We start from the raw sequence: 20,933 nt of genomic DNA on the forward strand, positions 1-20,933 counted from the left end.
TACAGTGAGCCATATGAATGACGTATAAAACGTCTCACATAGCCAGATCGATCTTGAATGAGCTTTGCCAGCAATAAAGAAAAATGTAAACGTAGCAAATTGAACTCATTTACAAATACTGACAACTACAAAATGAGAGCGCGTAGCTGTCTTACGTAAGGCATTTAGGGAACATCTGTAAATAAAAACATCTGGGGAGAGATTGCATGCGAGGTGTTTAGGGGAAATCTGTAAATTCAAGCATCGTCAGATTGCATGCATCTGAAGCATTTAGGGAACATCTGTAAATGATTACATTGAGGGACAGCTTGCATCCGAGGCGTTTAGGGGACATCTGTAAAACATAGCATCTAGGAACAGCTTGCATGTGAGGCGTTTAGGGGACATCTGTAAAACCATAACATCTACAGACAGCATACATGTGAGGTGTTAAGAGGGCATCTGTAAAATGGAAAACCGAGTGACAGCTTGCAAAGGAGGCATTTAGGAGACATCTGTAAATCATAGTATTTGGTGACTGCTTGCATGTGAGGCGTTTAGGGGAAATCTGCAAATCGTAGCATCTAGAGCTCTATCAGTAGTCTGCAGATTAGTTGTTTAGGGGTTACAAGCTCGCCCTCTAAACTGCATGAAAACTTGTTCCCCAATGTTACATTTTCTTTTTCCCCAAATGGATTTAATTAAACTGTCAATAAAAAAAATATATATTGCTAAAGAACCAGTATCAAAGTCAACGTATTGGTACGGCAATCAAAACTTTGTAAACAATACCCATCTCTACGCACAATAATCAAACAACGGTGCTAGGTGGTCTCTCTCGGGGCAATTGAGCTCAACCCAAGGTCGCCTGTAATTTGAACACTCCCTTTCATGATTCTGGTTTAATGCCTAAATGATCTGTTCCCACTGATTGATGTCCCGTTCAAAGGCACAGAGGCAGCAGAGGAGCGGCCGCTTTTTGATGTGTTTCTGCCCTTCATTCTGGGTCAGACAGCAGCAAAAGGTAAATCTTTCGGTGTCTGGCTGTCGATCACTGGGGGGGCTGTTGTGTACTTCCTGCTAGCGGTGGCCAAGCGGGAGCAGTTCTCTATCACGCTTGTTGACAGCGCGAATCATCCAGACTGAAGTTGGCCTCATACAAAAGGAAAGAAATTGCACAAAAAAAAAAAAATCTAACTGCCATTGATAGCATAGACATATTTACAGTCCTTCAAAAGATGCGCTGTGAATTCTCTAGATGATCTATAAGGTTTTTTTTTTTTTTGTTATGTACGTATGTCAAAGCAGATGCTCCATCTGGACAAAGATCAACGTCACAGAATGCATTTCAGCACAATACATGTAAACCTCCCATCTCACAGTAATAAAGCAAAGGACACCAGATTTTGAGCAGAAGGACTAACCGCTTGTTTTTGCTTTTCACGCAGCGGCTGGTCCGTTAAAACCATGGGTAAGACGGGGAGTAAAGTTCTCAGAGAAGCCTCCGTGGATGGGGTTCAAGCACAGGTAAGAGCGGCCACAATAAACATGTATAGAAGCTGTACAAAGTCTTGCATGCGCACACACAAAACCCACACCCGCAGGACCTAACTGGTAAATCGTTTTGTTGGTTTTTTTGTTGTTGTTGTTTTTTTATTCCAACCTGAAGTGTTTTCTACGAAAGTGGTTATTCCGTTGTAGAGATTCAAGGAAATGAAGAGTCGTGCAGAACAGTGCGTGACCGGCATTTATCGGGGCGACAAAGTGAGAGCTCTCTGCAGCTTTTCAGTCTTGACCGAAGGTAAACACAGACATTAGCACGCCTGGGACGGATATTTTGCAAAATCAAACGGAAGATGAGACGTTGTGGACATAATCAGAGGCAGGACAAGAGTATGCCCTGAAAGACAACGCCTGTCAGGAAATATCAGGTCTGCTGCCGATGGGGGGGCGGGGAGAAAACTTTTACCGCAAAGAGTTGGACCTGTTAATGCCAGACTTGGAAAATCTCAATGCGTTCATGGATGAATGTAATCCCAGCTGTGTTTCTATATATAATGAAAATACAAATGCCAGTGGTTGAAAAAGTATTCAAATCATTTACTTGAGTAAAAGTACCAATACAGCAAAGTAAAAATACTCCATTACAACTGAAAGTCCTGCCTAAAAAAAAAAAAAAATCCTACTAAAGTAGAAATACATACGTTTTAGCAGCATGTTGTTAAAGTGTTGAAATACAAGTTAAGGTTTGGTCCCTCTGACTGATATATTACTACATATAAATAATATACGTATAAATATTTTTGATTACTAATACTGAAGCATCAGTGTGTACGCAGCATGTTATTGTTACTGTTGGAGCTAGTTTGAGCTCATTTACATAAAGTATAAAACCCAGGGAGGAATCTGAGGGGCGTCAGATGATTAATAGGAGAGGAGAGAAGAAAAAAGAAAAGTTCAGATTCACAAATCTAGTTTAATCTTTAACAATGTGTTGTAAAATCTTGTCATATCACCTAGAGTATCAAATCTTAAGTAACTAAAGCTGTCAAATGAATATAGTGGAGTGGAAGTATTTGTAGGAATAAAAATGGAAATATCTCAAAACTGTTCCAACTTTCCTGCTGGCCGTCACACCACGTGCTCAGTAAATAGTCACCTGTTTCCTCATAATTATAGTACAGCAAACAGAAAACACACAAATAACAAGGGTCTGAACCAACATCACAGAGAAAACACCGACACGGGATGCACAGCTGTTATAGCGAGCTTACACCCAAAGATGAATGAATGTCAAAAACACGTCCACGGACAAAACGCGAGCCAAAGAGAAACACAAAAACGAATTACTAACAACATAAATACATAAATCCAAAGGGAAGCACGTCATTTCCCACGAAAGCAGGCCAAGTGCTAGCGGTCAGTGTAACTGACGACTAAAATTATTCAAGGGACACAGCAACATTTGTAACCGGCGCTTAACGTGAGTAAAGACTGTAGAAAAGTCTTACCTGCGCTCCCGGAGGGAATTAAGGGTTCGGTGCGTCACTGCGTCCTCCTCCCCGTCCTCCTCCCTGTCCTCCTCCCCGTCCTCAGAGCGACCCGCCACCACTGGAGTCTGTTTTTACATCGCGCAGCAGCCTGTCTATGAAAACCGCACGGTGAGTATCGGCCTCGTGTTACTTTTGAAGCATGCTCGCGCCATTTTTTTTTTTTTTTTTTTTAATTTTATTTGCTACCTTTCCAGAACACGCGCCAAAACAAAAAACAACAAAAACAACACACAAAAAAGGGACGCTACACTTAGCGTCACACCTGTAAACAAACCGGCACGCGCGGAGGAATTTGCTGGTTATGGAGATGCGGATATCACCTGTGCGTGACCTCGTTGAACTTCTGCGTGCGTGCGCGTCCGTGCGCGCGCGTGCGTGTGTGTGTGTGTGTTTTAATGGCCAGCCCTGTTTTACTCGAGCCTGCTCCTGACAACCCTGTCTCTCAACAGCAGAGTTTTGCCTTTGATAATAGTCATCAATGCTAAGATGTTCCATTTCATGTCTTATCAATTTAATTTGTATTCGGTTTAGAAAAAAGGCAAAGACAGAGAAATGTTTAAAAACTAGCGCCTCTCACCAAATGTTCTGGTAACTTCTTGATATGCTAATTATAGCCTACATTGGGTACTTCTCTGAATGATAGCAGCCTCCACTTTCTCCTTTAATAACATGTTTCTGTTAATCAAATGAAAGATAATAATAATAATAATGAAACACTCAGATTGACACTGCAGTGAAAGGTGTCCATTCTGTGATGCTGTTGGTGTGATGTTAATATGACTATCAACAGATCTTCTCACCAGTGGTGGAAGAGAGAATCGGATCCTTTACTCAAGTAAAACGTACCAACGGTCTGCACACTAAAACCTCAGATGACAAGTTGACAGCCGCGAAGCTTAAAAGTGTGCGACAGTTGTGCGGCCGTCAGGTGAGGTAAGCTGTGTGGCACGGGACTAATGCAATTAGCAAAATGTTTGTTAAAGGCAGCTCAGGTCTGTGTTCACTTTCAGTTGGACTCGAAAACAAACGATTAAAATGATTTAAGTAAAAATGTGCTTTTTTTTTTTTTTTTTTTTTGGAAAGCTGCAGGGAGCTCATGCTCGTCGATAAACGCTATTCACACCGTGGGTTGTGCAACTTCTCCTTCCCCGAATGTAAAGTTAGCACGATAGAGCCACAGCAGCCACATTCATGGGAAATACTGCAGTTTGAAATAAACCAGAATTCTCCTTTAAACTAAAAACACATTAAACTGCTGTGTGTGTGTGTGTGTGTGTGTGTGTGTGTGTGTGTGTGTGTGTGTGTGTGTGTGTGTGTGTGTGTGTGTGTGTGTGTGTCCTGGTAAAATGGGCCAGCTGCTGTGCTCTCCAGCTATCACTATGTTATGCAACCAGGATCAGTCGCAGCTTGCTTTCACACTTCATTTCCCCACATGGCATCATCGTACCTATAATCATCAAAATACATTACTGAGCTTTGGACAAACTATTTCAGCCATTAATAGATTAGCGCGGACTGAAGGAGCGATAGTCACTGGATGTACCCAGTGATGGACGGAAACTGTTTTCACCACCAAGATTTTCAGAGGATCCTTTATAAAGACTGTATAAAGTGTTCACTATGGTTCATAGATGCTGTTACATTAATGTATCTGGAAATACAGTTGAGAAACATTTTTTTTTTTTTTTTTTTTTAAATCTTAAATACATAAAATAAAGAATGTAATATTTTATTCCAGGTCCTGTGTAGTTGTTTGACCATTTAATTAATTAAATACCTAATGGAACAACTCTGGTCGAACTAAATAACGGCCAAGCATCATACAGATGTCTTTTTAAGATTTATTTGGTCTCTCTCTCTTATTTAATTAGCAGACATGACAGAAAATACAATATAAATGTTTAAAATATTCATTTCTGAGCCCCTTTCAAGTCTTTAAAGCGAATGTAAAGGCACATCAACAGACATTATACGCAAATATATCAACATATAAAAAAAATCATTTACGGTGTGCATCTCTTGGACCATGTGCAGAATAAGATCATCTTGGGGCTGGAAGTCTTTTCTTTGCATTACCCACAATGCCACAGCTTTGCTCTGAGATAAACTCTGGTCATGTGACCCATTAAAGGCCACATCACAATGAGCCTTTACCTACAGGACGACTTATGTTGGCATATTTTTGTCACATTTTTCTCAATGTTATCCTTTCAACATGTTACTTATTATATTTTAAATGGCTGTCTGAACTGAAATAATCATGAACTTGTCACAAACATCTCAATGAGACGGTTAGAGCTAACCTTTCAAAGTATCAGAATAATGCAAAAACCTAACATTTCCTTTATTTCTTCCTGCTGGTTGCCTGCACACAAAAATGTGTTCTGCTCATTGTTTCTAAATTTAAATCTCTGGTTTCTCATCTTAAATCTGACTTTAACATCTGCAGGTATGAGCAGGATTTTATGACATCACAACTTGTTTGGAGCCGATCGTGATCCAGCTTGCCGCTTTCACAATTGTAATCTGGAACCTCGAAAGCTCCAGTTCACATTAAACTAAAAACGACTGTTCAGTCAAATAAGAAACAAATTGAAACCAGCAGATAAAAATATATATATATATATATATTTGGACATTAATAAATATGAAGTATATTTTTAAAGAAGTGAAAAGATGTCAATTTAAGAATTTTTAATTTAGCCAGAATTTGTAAAACGATGGGTTGATTGGTATAGCAAATCCCTGTGATCTCATGGTATGGATCAGCTTATTATCCAGCCGTCCTGCTGCATAAGAAGATAAAATGAGCAGGCTTAGCAACCAGAAACATTAGTTTTTAATCAAATAAGGTTATTACTTTGAGTAATACTGGCACAGTTTGAAATAGTCTTACCAGAACATGTCATTTTTGTTTTTATTTATCTTGTATAGATCAATATTTTAACCAGTTTAAATGTATCATTGATATTACCATTTTGCTGGCCAATAAGGAACTAATAATTCATCCTTAATAGACGAGTGACAGGGTTTTTTTCACTATGCTTTGGTCAGTATTATCTATAAACAATTAAAGGGATCCATATCAAAAAGTCTTTAAATATTGTATTGGTCAATCTGATACTGGCCGTGAAAATCCAGTGTTGGGCAGGATGTCAAAACATTCACGTTCAGATGTTGTATCTGTGCGGTGTGTATGTCAGCAGTGGTTAGAGTGAAGAAACTGGAGTGCATGTTATCCTCAGTCATTATCTAAATTCCCTTCAGCATACCAAATTGTCTGTCATTTCCAAACTCAGTTGACCCAGATTTGCTGCACCCGAGTGGTTGTACTTTTCAGCTTCATGCTCTGGCTCCAAAGCGCACCCAAACACCCCTTCACAACTTGTGTTGGCTGAGCGGGTGCCATCCTTGTCAGCTTGTGCGGCTTGCTGGTGGGCTGCACAAGGCGAAGCCGGACTGAAGTGAATTGATTCACGGGGATTAGGGATTAAGATTTCCCCGGCCGCTTCGGTGGAGTAAATCTGGGGATTATGATGTCAACAGCCCGTGGCTGCCGGGGAGGAAATTGAATTGTGAGGGACAGGAGCGCCGATGGCCCAGGATTAAACTACAGTCAGTGAGAAATCAGAGATGGGAGTCCGTGCCTGTGCCCTTTCCCGGCTCAGGGAAAACCTCCACAGGGACGCTGCTGACTGCCTTTGTGGTGTAGGAATGCTTTACAAGGTCGAACCAACTTTGGGTAAATGTTTAGGATGTTGATTGAGTGATAAGAAGATTTCTATGTCACTGGTAATCCCGCCCTGACCTGTGAAGCATCAGGTGGCGAGTACCGTTAACAACAGGGATCACTTACACACTGAAAGCAAGGTGACACAGATATCTGACTTGTTTACAACCGGAATCAACCTGGAGGAGAATATCTTGTCACAGGCTGAGACAAACAAACAAAGAATTTCACACATTCAGTATTTTGCTGCGGAACTTTTTGCCTATATGTCTCTACTTAAGCCAACTCCTGTGGTGGTGGCTCCTGCTGATGGCGGTAAACTGGAAGAACCGGCCAAAACCAACAGGATGAAGGTGAAATGGACGGAAATGGGTTTGGTGTTCTTCCTCGTTCTGTCACTGGTGATGACCGGATGCTTCTTCTGGCAATATCGTCTTCCGAAGGTTCTGCCAGGTAAGACCGACACCGTGATGGACCATGTTGTGTCTGGTTAATTCCACTGAGATGTTGTTGTAATAAGGAAAGTTTGAGGGGTTTCTGATTTGCGTTTTAGGTATTAAGGTGTTGTTGTGGTTTTTTTTTTACCACATTTAGGTTACCATTGTATTAACATGGCCAATAACACTGTACTAAAAATGTGTATTTAAGTAGAAAATACACAGCTTGGATTTAATGTAACTCAGACCTGTGACAACACTAAGCTGTGACTCTCTCTTTGCACTTAAAAGGAAAAGATCTCTCTTTATTTTTGAAAATGTCATTGCAGGATTAAAAAAAAAATGTCCATTGTTGCACATCCTTCTACAGTATTTCACTTCTGAGTTGTCTTGAATTTGTGGTGATTCATTTGAGACTTCCTGATGGCGTGACATCACTACTTTTACATCACAGACTACACTCATTTTACAATAAGCGAATTCACAAAATATCTTCTTTCTTTTTATTCACAGTACAAAACAAGCATGTTGCACTTAAGTAACCATTTGAATGAGCAGTGGATCTGAATGTCTGTGTGACTGAATCTGTGCCATCCAGTTACTGCAGGTTGTTTCTTGTATATTACATTCAATGCTAACTCATAGCTGTTAGCTTGCAGCTAAAAGGGTCTACTTTTAACAACCCATACTGCCACATTGATAATCGACCGATTATTTTCTTATAATTAGGAGATAGAGATATTGTAATTAAGAGATAAAACGATCTGCAAATTGCATGATCTTTATCTTGTCATTATAAGATAAAGCAATAGCTCGCTGAAATTTTAGTTTTAGGCTGTTGAGCATGGCAAAAGTGTGTGTAAGTGGCAACATCACAAGTTCACTGAAGGTAGCATCAGGTTAAAAGAAGCCAGACATTAGCAACTTGATAGAAAGTTGATTATTTGAATTTTCTCGCTGAATGCATGTTGGGTTTGAAAATTAAAGAATAAAGACAACATTCGAGACTGACGTGTAAAAATCACATTAAATCCAGTAAAATCCGAGTTAAGGTCAAAACACAGTTGTCCAAGTGTTGCTTTAGATCATACGATTAATTTAAATCTGCTGACATTTAATTACATCACCCCAACAGGCTCTCAGGTGTAATTTATTTAAAAAGAACACACGAACAAAACACTTTGTCTCCAAAACACCGAGCAGGCTTTTTGATGTGATTCTACACGAGCCGAGAAACATCAGGTCATACGGTACTATAAACTGGAAAAGAAAATGCCTTTGCGGGCTCTGATTCATATTTTATAATATGGATTGAGACACCTTTTTATAGTCCAATTATTTATTTATTTTTTTCATGTATAGCACTGCTTTAGAATGAAAATGCAAATAGTGGCCCAAGACTACAATGAGAGTCCCCAGCAGGACCGGGCCACATATCTTTTGATCCGCCAGTTATACACCATACAACCTGCTCGAGTCTATCCCATAAGATCAACGGGGTTCATCGGAATGCACAGAGATTTAATGATGCTCCAAACCAGCCAGATATACCACAACCCCTTTGTGCTATTGATAAATGAATATTATCAAGTACCAAGTGGGAATTTCACTCCCCCCGTGTTCACCTGTGGCTCTTTTTCTTCCTTTCTGTCTCTTTTTCTTATTTCCCATCAACCCTCCAGATGAAGCGATGGGTCGCAATGGCAACTTGGAGATGAAGTGCCCCCGCTTCCCCGAGCCTCTCCCTCTGGAGCATCCGATCCCCAGTCTGAAAGAGGCGCTGGAAAAGGTGAGAGAAGTTCACCGTACACAGGCCTTAATCTGCGTGGTTTTTTTTCATCATGCCCACTCAAGTCTGAGGAAATTTACCAGCTGGTCGGAGTAATCCTTCACACCAAATGTTGTTTCAGTTGACAGATGGAGATTAAAGATATACTGGATGTAAAAAAAGGTAATGTCTGTGAGCAAAAGGTTGTGTTTCTGTGCTCAGGAAGCAGCACTTTAGCACCCAGGAGAGACTCTGACGATATAGAGTAGTGGATACACATTAGTAATGAGCATGTAACTCCATTTGGAAAATTAATACATTGATGTTAGAATAAAATTTTGATAATTTATTCAAAGGTGAGCAGAGGTCTGCCACTTACATGTCAGTTTGTACTTTCCATCCGTCCATTATCTTTCGCTTATCCTGGATCGGATCACAGTTTGTACTTTTTCCATCTTCTAAAAACAGCTGCTTTCACTCTGCAGCCATTAAACACTTAAAGCCAAACTCAAAATCAGTCATGTGCATATTTTATACTGATTATAGTGAAAGTTTGTCTCGTGGAAATATCTGCCTTGTGAGCAAATATCAAAAATACATTCAATCTTGATTCCAGTCATTTCTAAGAATAATATTTTACCTTCCTAAGTTAGTTTCAGTTATTTCTTCTGACAAAGTTAGAAAGTGGAATATCAAAGTAATATTTCTGTGATTTCATGTTGCATCAAACAAGTTACAGATGCCAAAGTAAAAGCACACAAAACAAAACGTGAAAATATGTCCAAAAACAGTACATTGAAGCCATAATGATTATTCTAAAATACAAATGTATTATTTACCTGTAGGTTTAATGCAAACAGCATGACTGACAGATTTGACTGTGTCACTTTAAATAAGTTGTTTATGTGTATATAAAGAATTCATAATGTAAACTACTGTATGTCCAGCAAGAGTGGAGTAAATATTCCTTTATTCGAAGTACCAATACAGGGTATTGGTACTTAAAGTCCTACTGAAGTAAAACTACAGAGGTGTAATCAGTGAAAGCATCCAAAGTCAATTTCTGTTCTACAGTAAAATAGCAGCTGTGAATGATATTTTATTATGGCATTATAAAATTGTTAAAGTAACACTGATGTGACTGTTGTTTGAAAGAAATTTAGTTTGCGGTTGGTTCCCATTATCGGGTTTGTGCGAACATGAAGGGTCACCAGATAAACCTGCGGGGTTGTGAGATGATGAATTGGCTTGGAAAGAAGGGAAAACAAACATTGTGCTTGTGCTACAAACGAAACAATCTGAGATGTTTAAATGAAAAGTAACTTGCGGTTTTTTTGACACATGACCACAGTCAAACATCTGTTTGTTTGTTTGTAAGGGATCACAACCCAAAACAGTTGGAAGCATTGGTCTAATCATGAATGATATATTGTGTTTTATATATGACTGGAAGCATATTGAAACAGCATGTCTTCCTTTAAAGTGTCTTTTTTTATTCAGTTGTCTACATATACATTCATTTACTCTCGAAATATTTGTTGATTTTGTCTCTTCCAGGTGGACATTTTGCTTCGGAAGACCATCAACCCCATCAGCCTTCCTTCTCTGTCGGCCATCGTGATCTTAAACGACACCGTTCTGTGGACTGGCAACTTTGGGAAGAGGAATGGCAGCGACCCTCTGTCAGGAGCACCAAACGAGTACACAATGTACAGGTGGGTGCTGCTCAGAAAGACACATCACAGATGTCACGGACCTCCCTGTCAATCAACTTGTAAACTTCATTAAACCAGCTAAACCCTTGTCAGTTTGATATTTTGTTCAGGTAAAATCAATATGCTTTTTGCATTGATAATGCATATATGATTGCCAAGGCAGTAGCCAAGATTTAAGAAACACTAAGGTCATGAGCAGAAGTCCTCCATGGTTCCCTCAAAAAACAAAGACAACAATGCAGTTAGGTGTCAGTTAGCTCTTTAAATATGAAGATAGTTAAAAAAAAAAAAAAAAAAAAGTGTTTTGAGAGCAAATTTCTCACACTGCAATCACAAATCAAGTTTGTAAGTAAAAATATATGAACTGAGAATAAAATTAGGACCCGCCCATTACACATCCATCCACCTCAACTCATTACCAAAGGATTTTGACTTGCAACCAAAGAGGTCTGAATTGCAACTAAAACATTTTGTGACACGAGAAAAATTCTCAAGTCTTTGACCAAAACAACACAAAGCTATAAGGGAGAGTTTGTTTGCAATACAATTAGTTTTATTATCAGTTCATATATGTCTACGTACAAACTTGATTTGTGACTGCAGTGCGAGAAATTTGCTGGTTTCTTTTTGATAGCATAAAAAAGACACTTTCATTTTCAAATATATTTATACAATGGTAAACCAATGGAGACTTTTTGTAGTTACATTTCATATTTAAGCATTACAATTTAAATACAGAAAATCTAAAAATATTGTAATCATAAATCAGGAATGTGTAGGCTTATGTTTTGAAATGTGAACCTCCAAGCTTTTTTAAAATTGCAAAAATCAGAGAAATAATACAGAGGACACGGATCTCATCGTCTTCCGTGTTATCACTCGTCAAACGGCTGCTGTCTTCTTTACATGAACCCATTGCCTTCTGCGCAGCAAGGGAAGCAATGTGTTTTCATTATGGGATGAACATTGTTACATAATGTTGATTCATCGTAATGGGACCATAAACTCTGGATATAAATGTAACTCAACCAGCCCACGTCTGCGCATGTAGCCCCTGACTATGATGTGTAATTGATGGTCATCCTTGGTGTTACAAACCAAAGTCTCCAGAGCAAGCATTTGTAAGAGCAGATTGTTTTGAGTTTTTGAAATACTAAATAACATGATTAACAAACCAAGTCATTTACAATGGAGAAGGGGGTCTGTGTTGCCAAACCCAAGAAATAAAAAGTCTACTTTTCCATCTAAAGTATAATGGAAAAATAAAACCTCGCCTGACTGAGCTCCAACCTCTACTACTCTCCAGTGTACCACAGAGTGCCTCGGATTCACGCCCAGTGCAATTAATACATATAAAAGAAAAAGGGGACCCTGCGGTGAGCTGCTCACACTAGAGCTGCCCTGTGTTCAGTGTGCGAGTACTACACTGATGGTGTAATTGGTAGTAATTGCAGAGCTGTGCCGGTTGGAATGACTGTGGTTGTGTGTGTCAGAGTGGCACCAGGGCCGACGATGGACAATGTGTCAGTGGCAATAATCATTGACATGAAACCACAACAACATTAGGCTGTTTGAACACAAAGCTCAGGCACATGTAGTTGCATGTCGGTGTCACTACACACAAGATCTTGTTCAGACTGCCAGACCAAATCCAATTTTTGTATATCCAAATTGTATCCAGATTGAATTGTGAAAGTCTGGTCAGCAAAAGAAAATACATGAAATGCAATTTTTCCAAATTGCATTTCATGTATTTTCTTTTGCCTTTGGAGGTCTCAGTCCGGATGCTCTGGTTGCTGTGATTGGATTTGTTGTTTCACTCTCAATGTGACACACAATGATGACTTTATTTCCAGAGTGACACAGTGAGCAGAATCTATGCTACCACCAGCAGAGTTCTATCAAAGAGTGTAGATTTTGGCACTATGGTGGACAAGGAGAACATCAGTCTGTGGACAGACGCAGAAATAAATTGTCCCTTAGCTTCCCAGTTGCTTCCCTGTGCATGCGCCACTACCACGGCAACCCATGCAGACAGGTTGGCGATGTCTGGACATGCCAAATCCGCTCCGTTCACTTGCAAACAACAGTTAAGATCTGATCTGAGAAACAAATCCAATTTGCCTGCAGTCTGGGCAAAGCCAAAGAACGGTGGTGCTTTGAGCTAAATGCTAACTGCAGCATGCTAGCATGGTATCAATGATCATGCTAATAGGCTGATATTTAGTGTGTAAGATGTTATCTTGTTAATCATCTTAGTTTAGCTTGCAAATGTGTTGATTAGCACTAAAGTACTGCAGAGACTGATGGGAAGGTGCCATCAAAGTAATTACACTTCATTCTCTGGTGATCATGCTTATCTCTACTGTATAATCCATCCAACAGGGATTTCAGATTGGATCAAAGCGTTGGGCAGAGGGATCCTCATCCGACCTGGTGATGTAGTAACACTGAAAAACTCTTTTCTGATTACCTCGCTAAATAATTTGAAGAGGTATAAAAGTGGAGGATTTGTAAAAGACAGATTGATTAAAATCAAAACATTGGAAACCGAGATATGCCGACTTTAGATCCCCGTAAGCTTCGATCCTTCACTTTTACTTTGCCAATTTAATAATGTATTTCATCAGCTTCTCTTCGCCTTAAGAATGCACATCTCAAACTCTAATGCTTAGGTTTGTAAAGCCCAATCCTAGAAAACCCCGGTGACATGACAAGGGATTATTTTCTCAGACATTGGAAAGCTCTACTGGAGCCACAGACGAAATCATAAAACCGTGCTTGCGGCCTGAGTAGTAGTTGTCGTCTATGCGTAAAATTACTGATAGATAAACAGTGATATTATCCCCACGTGTTGAAAATCAATTACAAATTTGATGAATGCCCACATTATATTGACCCTAAAAAGAAAATGCAAACATCTATTAGAACAGTATTTGTTCCAAACACACAGTATGCGCACAGATAATGTGAGATACAGGACAAAACCAATATTCACAGCAGCAGTCTCCAGCACATCGTGTACCATAGCACACTTTCAGGTCTTAGAAAACAGGACATTTGACAGTAAGCACTCAAAGATTTATTGAATACTTTCAGGCGTATAAGTGCTATGTGGAGTTCACAGCTGCGGCTGAAAGGGCTAATGCTCTATTCATGTCATTTTTCCACAATTAAACAATTTTGTCACAGCTGGCATTTTTGTTCAATGCAGAGCGACACAGTCGAATTTACGCCTGTGAACTGTCAACATGAATGAATCTTTGAAAGGGAAGCAGCGCTCACTACGAGGATTACATTGCAACTTTTAAAAATATAAAATGTGTTTCGAACCGTATTTGCCTTCAAACTGTGACAGCTGGAAGTTTGTGTATGATTGATGCTTTTGAACCCTTTTATGACTGACATACACTTCAATTTATTATATTTATCTTGATGAATAATTGTTAGAATTCTGCATAGATATGTCTCAGATCATAAAAATTCACACATTAAAGTGTTTACAATTTTTTTTATAATACTTGAGAAAAGGGATTTCTTGCCTTTCTGTGTCTGTTTGGTTTAAACCAGGAGATATTGTTTTTTAAGTGACACTTCATTTTATTCTCTTTATTTGAATTTAAGTTGTTCTTGTTTCCTTCTAGTCAACACATTTAAAATGAGTTTAACCTTTTCATTATTTCAGTATAACCATTGACACATGCTTTTTATAATTACCAGTATATCTCAGGACATTATGGAATAAAACCCAATTAAATACAAAACCAACAGGCAAAAACTCAAAATCAAAATACTCAAAATTCACACAATGCAACCAACAAAGACTGCAGTTAGTTACTGAGCCCGGCCAAGAAATATTCTGACATAACTCCCAATCAAACATCAGCTTAGCTCATTATTTATACGCGAAATAAACTAAGTAAATAAGATGAAACATAAAACTTTTTAGGACCAGTGTGTAGGATTTAGGGGGCTCTATTGGCAGGAATTGAATATGATATTCTTAAATATGCTTTTGTTAGTGTAAAAGCGAAGAGTTTTGTTGTCATTATGCAGGAATGAGCCCTTTATATCTACATAGGCAGCTTCCACGGAGCCCGCCATGTTGCACTACCATGTCTCTAGGGAAGCCCAGAGGGAACCCACCAAACACTGGCTCAAGAGAGGAACTTTAAGGTTTTTTGCGAGTTTAACTGCACCAGTAGATTCTCTTGCGCGCTTTAAAAGAGAGGGAGAAGCAAGTGGTATTAAATTGATTGCCATCTGCAACTTCACCACTAGAAGTCACTGAATTCCCTAACACTGCTCTTTTAAAGCTGCTGGTGGATAGATTTTTTTTTTTAGCTTTGGACAGACTGGTTCCAGTATTGGTGGGAAGCTAAGTTATCTGGCTGCTACACGTTGCTTTATACCTACAAGACTCATATAAATCCTCATTTGTAATACTAAGAAGGAAAGCATATACGTTTATATCCCACAATGTGGAACTGTTCCTCTAAGAGTCTTTAACTGTCCATATCATGTTCTTCTGACCAAAACAGTGAATAATTCTGGTCTGGTCCTACAATACTTCAGATACATGATACACTAAGTTACATGTTTCTTCTGGGGAAAATTTGTAGTGGCTATATTAAGTACAGGCTAAATATATTTAACTTTGGCGCAACATATTTAGTTGTTTTTCACTTTTATTCAACCAGATATATCCACAATGAGTTATTTTACCCTGACGGAGGAAAAGCAACATGTTTATGGAAAAGCACAGCAGTCAAAAGCATAAACCAGAAGTGTGCATTTGTGTGCCATCTGAAGGAAACTCTGGATGTATGTTCTGCCAGATTGAAAAGCAATCTCGGTTTAATATCTGTTTTTCAGAATTGCCAGTCTGTCCAAAATTTTCCCGACACTGATGCTGTACAAACTGTGGGAGGACGGGAAGATCGGCTCCCTCGATGATCCCCTGGAGAAATACGTGGAGAACTTTACCATCAAAAACCCTCTGGGGAAGATGCGGGACTCCGAGCTGAAATATGTGACAGATGGTCTGATATTTCTGGACAGCGGGGAGGTTCAGATCCGCTCCTCCACCGTCACCCTGCGCAGGATGGCCAGCCAGCTCTCAGGCATGTAGCAAATTACAATGAATGAACTTTAAATATCACTGAACCCCAGACAGCCTTGTATTGTCACCGGTGACACTAGTTTTTGAGATGTAACAAATCTAAAACAGCACTGAATGTACTTTTGCTCTTATCTGTATCCCGCGGTTAGTTTTGTATAGAAATGCCGGTGGTCTATTAGCCTCAACAAAAAAGAGAGACTGCAGTTTAGAAACTGTAGATATCTTGGATTCATAACTCAGGTGTGAATACAGACATGACTGAAACCACAGGAGCTGATTCAAAACTGCAGGGAGGATGTAAAAACAATGACTTGGACAAAAGAGGAAAAAAAAAAGATCTGTCATGGATTTGCTTGTTTACAGAGACAATATTTCTGGGGATTCAAGTTCTTTCTTTCTTTTTTTTTTTTTTTTTTACTGATATTCAGTCTCTACATTTTTTAATTCAAATTCCAAACAATAGAAATTTCAGGCTTCTCCTGTTGGAAAATGTGTTATTTTTCCATGTCTTACACTACGATCAATTTAATATGTCTGGCTTTTAAACTAATGGTTAGAAAAGCTTTTGGAAATTGTAACTGGAATTTTTCACTATTTCATGAAATTTTGTAAATCAAACAATCAACCAATTAATAGAGAAGATAAAGTCGGGAAAATCACCTGTACTAAAAAAAAATAATCATTACAGCTTTATTTAGTTTCACATTTACTTGCTTGCTACCATTTAAAGCCGCCAACATACAAAGAGACCTCAAACATCTTTAAAAATGTTTTGTGTTCTTTTGCATGAACCTGCTGTTTTAAACCTTCTCCTCCTCCTGTGCTGGTTAAGGATGAAAAAACAAGTAAATCCCCAGCATCTGTGAGATTTTCATCATGTTCGACATCACAGATGACTCGCACAGCCACTGAGCTGAGCAAATATTTAACAAGAATAGGTCAAAGTGTCTGGCTAGAAGGCGTATTAAACGCAAGATGGTATAATGTACTGCACTTATTTGGTACTTTATCAACTGAGAAGTCTCAAAGCACTTTACAGTTTGCCTCCCATTCACCCACACCCACACCCCCCCCACACACACACACACATACACATACACACACACACACACACACACACACACACACACACACACACACACACACACACACACACACACACACACACACACACATTAATGGCAGCAGAGCAACCGTGCAAGGTGCTCGCCTGACATTGGGAGTTCAGTGTCTTGCCCAGGGACGCAAAGGGTCCAACTACCAACCTTAGTAGGCGACTGTGGAAGTGTGCCACAGAGGGCTTTTAATTTGAAATTAGGGCTTTTATTTTGAAAACTCAGTCGGACATTTGGCTGTAACTTCTTCACTCACAGACAGACATTCAGGTTTGTGAGTCTGTCCCAATCGATCCAGCTCAGAAGCAGAACGATGTACCTGCAATAGAGATGCAGTAAAGACATTAATCATTTAGTATCGGAGCTGTGCATATCCATAACATCCTGGAGGTTTTCCGCACACAAGAGTTGCAACATTCATGCATAAACAAGCATCTGTTTATCTGACAGACTTTTTAGTTTGTAACGCTTCACTCTGTCTAATGAATCAATAATAAAAGCTGAGAGAAACACCTGAGGCATTAAAAATCCTGCAGTTTTTCACCAAAATATCAAAGCTGAACATAATAATCATGTCGGGAGAAGAATATCTGTCATGTGCTGCTGCAAGACAAGTAAAATAACCAACGACAAAGAGACATTTTTGAGGATTTTAGAGAGAGAAGAAGACATGCAGACAAATACAATTCAGCTGTTGCTATATTTATACATTTTAGTCTTTTTTTTTTTACTGTGGGCTGAACCAGGCCTGCCCAGGAGACTCCGAGCCACCAATCTGCTTTGGAAAGGGAAAACACAATCTGCAATCAATCTTCTACAAGATGATGTTCTCGTCGCTGACCCAGGCACCAAGTGAGATTTGTTTTTGCTGTGTTTACTTCAGTGTTTTTAAAATGTACATTGTCGTTGTGCAAATAAGGATTTGCACTGATAAAAAATTTATAATATTTCTTATTTCTCACATTATTGCCATTTTAGGGCTTTCGGATTTTGCCGTTATTTTACAAATGAGACCAAAACAGTATAATCAGCAGTCAAGATATGTCACATAGAAGTGCATTATTATCTATAAACACATCCCACTAGAAGCGACAGTTATTTTGCACAGTCTAATTGGCACAGATCATTCTACACATTGTGTATTTTTACATATACTTGTGCAAAATATCAGACTTTTAAGTGCTCTGCATGGTGTGGTGGATACATTCAAATTCATAACTGTTTTTCTTTTTATGCTCAGATTTGTGTCCAGATTAAACAAATAAAATATAACGTCTTAATTAGTGAGCTATAGGACACAGAGAATAGTTCCTTTTTCTCCTTTTTCAAAACGCTCTCTGTTAATGTGCTTCCCTCCAGATGCCACTACAGTAACCTCGCCTTCTCGCTGCTTGCTCACGTGATGGCCGAGCGAGTGGCCGGAGTTGAGTACCAGCGGTGGATCATGGACAACATCCTGGACCGGCTGGGGATGGAAGACACCGGCTTCGACCTGACCCCGGAGCTGCAGACCCAGTTGGCTGTGGGAGTGTACTCCAGTGGGAAACCGGCCCCGCTCTATGACCTGGGCTGGTACCGGCCGTCGGGTCAGATGTTCTCCACGGCCGCAGACCTGGCCAAGCTCGCCATGATGCTGCTGGGCGCTTATCACCGCAAGCTCCTGGAGCCGGACTCCTTGAAGATCATGCTGACGCCGCTCTTCAAGTGCGATAAGGACTACTTCGCCAACCGAACCGGGACACCGTGGGAGGCGAACGAGCTGTTGGGCTACGAGGTGGTGCGTAAAGACGGCGATCTGGACGGCTACTCCGCCACTTTCTCCCTCATTCCCAGGCTGAAGCTCGGACTGGTCGTACTCATGGCAGGCAGCCGCTCCCCGGGCCAGGATGTGGTCACGAAGGCCTACAACTTAATCATCCCGGCCGTAGAGAAAGCATTCAGGGAGGCCAAGAGGTTCCTCGTCCCTCCCCCGGTCCCAAACCCTTACATCGGCTATTTCACATACAGCAACATCACCTTCTACGAGATCAAAGTCGGGCCGGACGGAGTTCTGGTCATGCAGCAGTTTGGTCCTCAGATTGAAGAGCTGATACCAGAGAAGTACAGGACAATAAAGCTCAACTACCTGGTCGATCGTGTGTTCAGGGTGGTGTTTGAAAAAGAGTACCCTTGTCTTCTGCGAGTCGGCACGGCCTCGGTGTCCCTGGAAGCACAAGACGGCCAATTGTTCAACTTCTACGTGTTTAATAAGGCGGGTTTGTCCCCTGGTTTCGATGCACCGGGACTAAACACATATAATGTGGTGAGAATAGCCCGTAAGCCAACCTTCTCCAGCTGAAACTGCAGCAATGCAGTTGTCTAAACATAAGCGGTGTCTCCTCGGGACTGAAAACAGAAGGAATGCTGTGAATATTAAAAGACTGGATGTGAAAGTCTGGGTCACGCCGGTGATCGCGAAGAAGATTGTGCTCCTGATTTACAGAGAAGGACAGCATTACATTTATTCAGCTATATAATGTCTTTCACAGAAAATTTAATTAATTTCTCTGCTGAATGATGCATACGAATGTCCTCTTCACACCGCTCCTTCATTACGCCTCTGGACTGATCATTCACGTCGATGAACTGCTCGTGTCGTAATCTCTTCTGTTATTGAGTTTCCATCCGAGAGAAACGGCAGAACAACTCCTGTCATGGTCATTCACATGAATATTTAAACACATTTTATTTCAAATTTTCCAACTATGATTGCATCAAACCCTTATCTAATTTTTATTCATCTTCCATCGGTGAGTGAAATAAATGATTTATCTATCACTATGCTTCTTTAGGTAAAATCAGGACATTTTCATGGCTATTAAATCGTGACGCCGCCACAGTTTTGGAACTGCTGATTCAATGTCAACGATCATGCAATTATTTGTAACTGAGATGCAGATTTCTTTTGGCTCCGTAATTGGAGGCGATTAAGGACAGGAAGGCCTCTGGTTGCATGTGCGACTCCCTGCTATATAATCACCAAAAATGGACTCCAATTCTTCCTGACCTCTTAACAGCAGTATGAATAATACACTCCTCTGACTGCTGCGGGGAAATGACACACACAAGTGAACAAAAATAACCCTCATAACGCAAAGGCTGTTGTATAGCTTGTATGACGATGCTCTGGAAATGGAAGAGGGAATTGAAAATCTCGTTTGGCTTTCAAGCATCCAAGTGCAACGAGTGCAATCGAGGAAATGAGAATGCAAAGCTGCAGACAGTGTGAAGACATTGAAACTGTCATTCTGCTACGCAATGCAATGTTGTCAAAACCGACAGACTAATGCTTATCGAGATGGGTGGCGGGAAGCAAAAGTGTGTTTGGCTCATGCCATACCGGAACGAAACAGTACTCGCATGCTAATTATACCATCTGTTGATCCTCTGTTGCTGTCGAAGCTTGTTATTTGGAATAAATAAATACACTTTGGATGAGGAAACAATCACGCAATGCAATCACGGCGATGAATAAAGCCCTTCGGCATTATGATATACTTGTGTTTCAATCCCCGAAGTCACAAAGCTAATCTAAAGTCACACATGAAAACTACATTTGTATGAACAGCTCTACATTTATTTTTTTTGTCACAATTAGGCATCGCACAATAGCCAAAATCACTTTTTTAATCTTTGCAATCACAGTGAACAAAGAGCTTACCACTGATTAAAATTTTGATGTCTGGCCATATGAATAGAAACAAAAGAAAACACACAAAAAAAGCTCACAGTAAAGCTTTACATTCTTTGTTTACATGTTCCACTGAAACACAGAAATATTTCACATCTTTTTTTTTGCTGATCAGCAAATAATCAAATACAACATGTTGACATTCCACTCAGATCTGATTGTCCAACATTCCCACTGGATTCACCCTCTGAGGCGTAAAGAGGTTTCACAATAAGACAGCAGGTGGAATACAGGCACTGTTGAACGATATTTTTATAGAAACCAAAACGACAAAACCAAGATCA

At 39.9% G+C, this 20,933-nt stretch overlaps 1 protein-coding gene across 3 annotated transcripts; it reads left to right on the forward strand.

Annotated features, from left to right (window-relative positions):
• The first annotated feature begins 1,446 nt into the window (after positions 1-1,446).
• On the forward strand, positions 1,447-19,317 carry lactbl1b (lactamase, beta-like 1b). 3 transcript variants are annotated; one of them, XM_069711258.1, is made up of 7 exons: positions 1,447-1,506; positions 7,044-7,215; positions 8,882-8,988; positions 10,525-10,682; positions 15,558-15,805; positions 17,666-17,771; positions 18,279-19,317. In XM_069711258.1, exons 1-7 carry the CDS (start codon positions 1,447-1,449, stop codon positions 19,255-19,257), a joined length of 1,830 nt encoding a protein of 609 aa, XP_069567359.1. In that variant the 3' UTR covers positions 19,258-19,317. The 3 variants fall into 3 exon arrangements, with proteins under 3 accessions (XP_069567359.1, XP_069567360.1, XP_069567361.1); XM_069711259.1 differs by having other exon boundaries at positions 1,447-1,500; XM_069711260.1 differs by lacking the exon at positions 1,447-1,506 and having other exon boundaries at positions 7,110-7,241; positions 8,914-8,988.
• The last annotated feature ends 1,616 nt before the right edge of the window (positions 19,318-20,933 follow it).

This window comes from Brachyistius frenatus, unplaced genomic scaffold (assembly GCF_029030835.1).
Source record: "Brachyistius frenatus isolate BFR_SWC_R1_liver_20210118 unplaced genomic scaffold, ASM2903083v1 Contig_98, whole genome shotgun sequence".
NCBI classification, from domain to species: domain Eukaryota; kingdom Metazoa; phylum Chordata; class Actinopteri; family Embiotocidae; genus Brachyistius; species Brachyistius frenatus.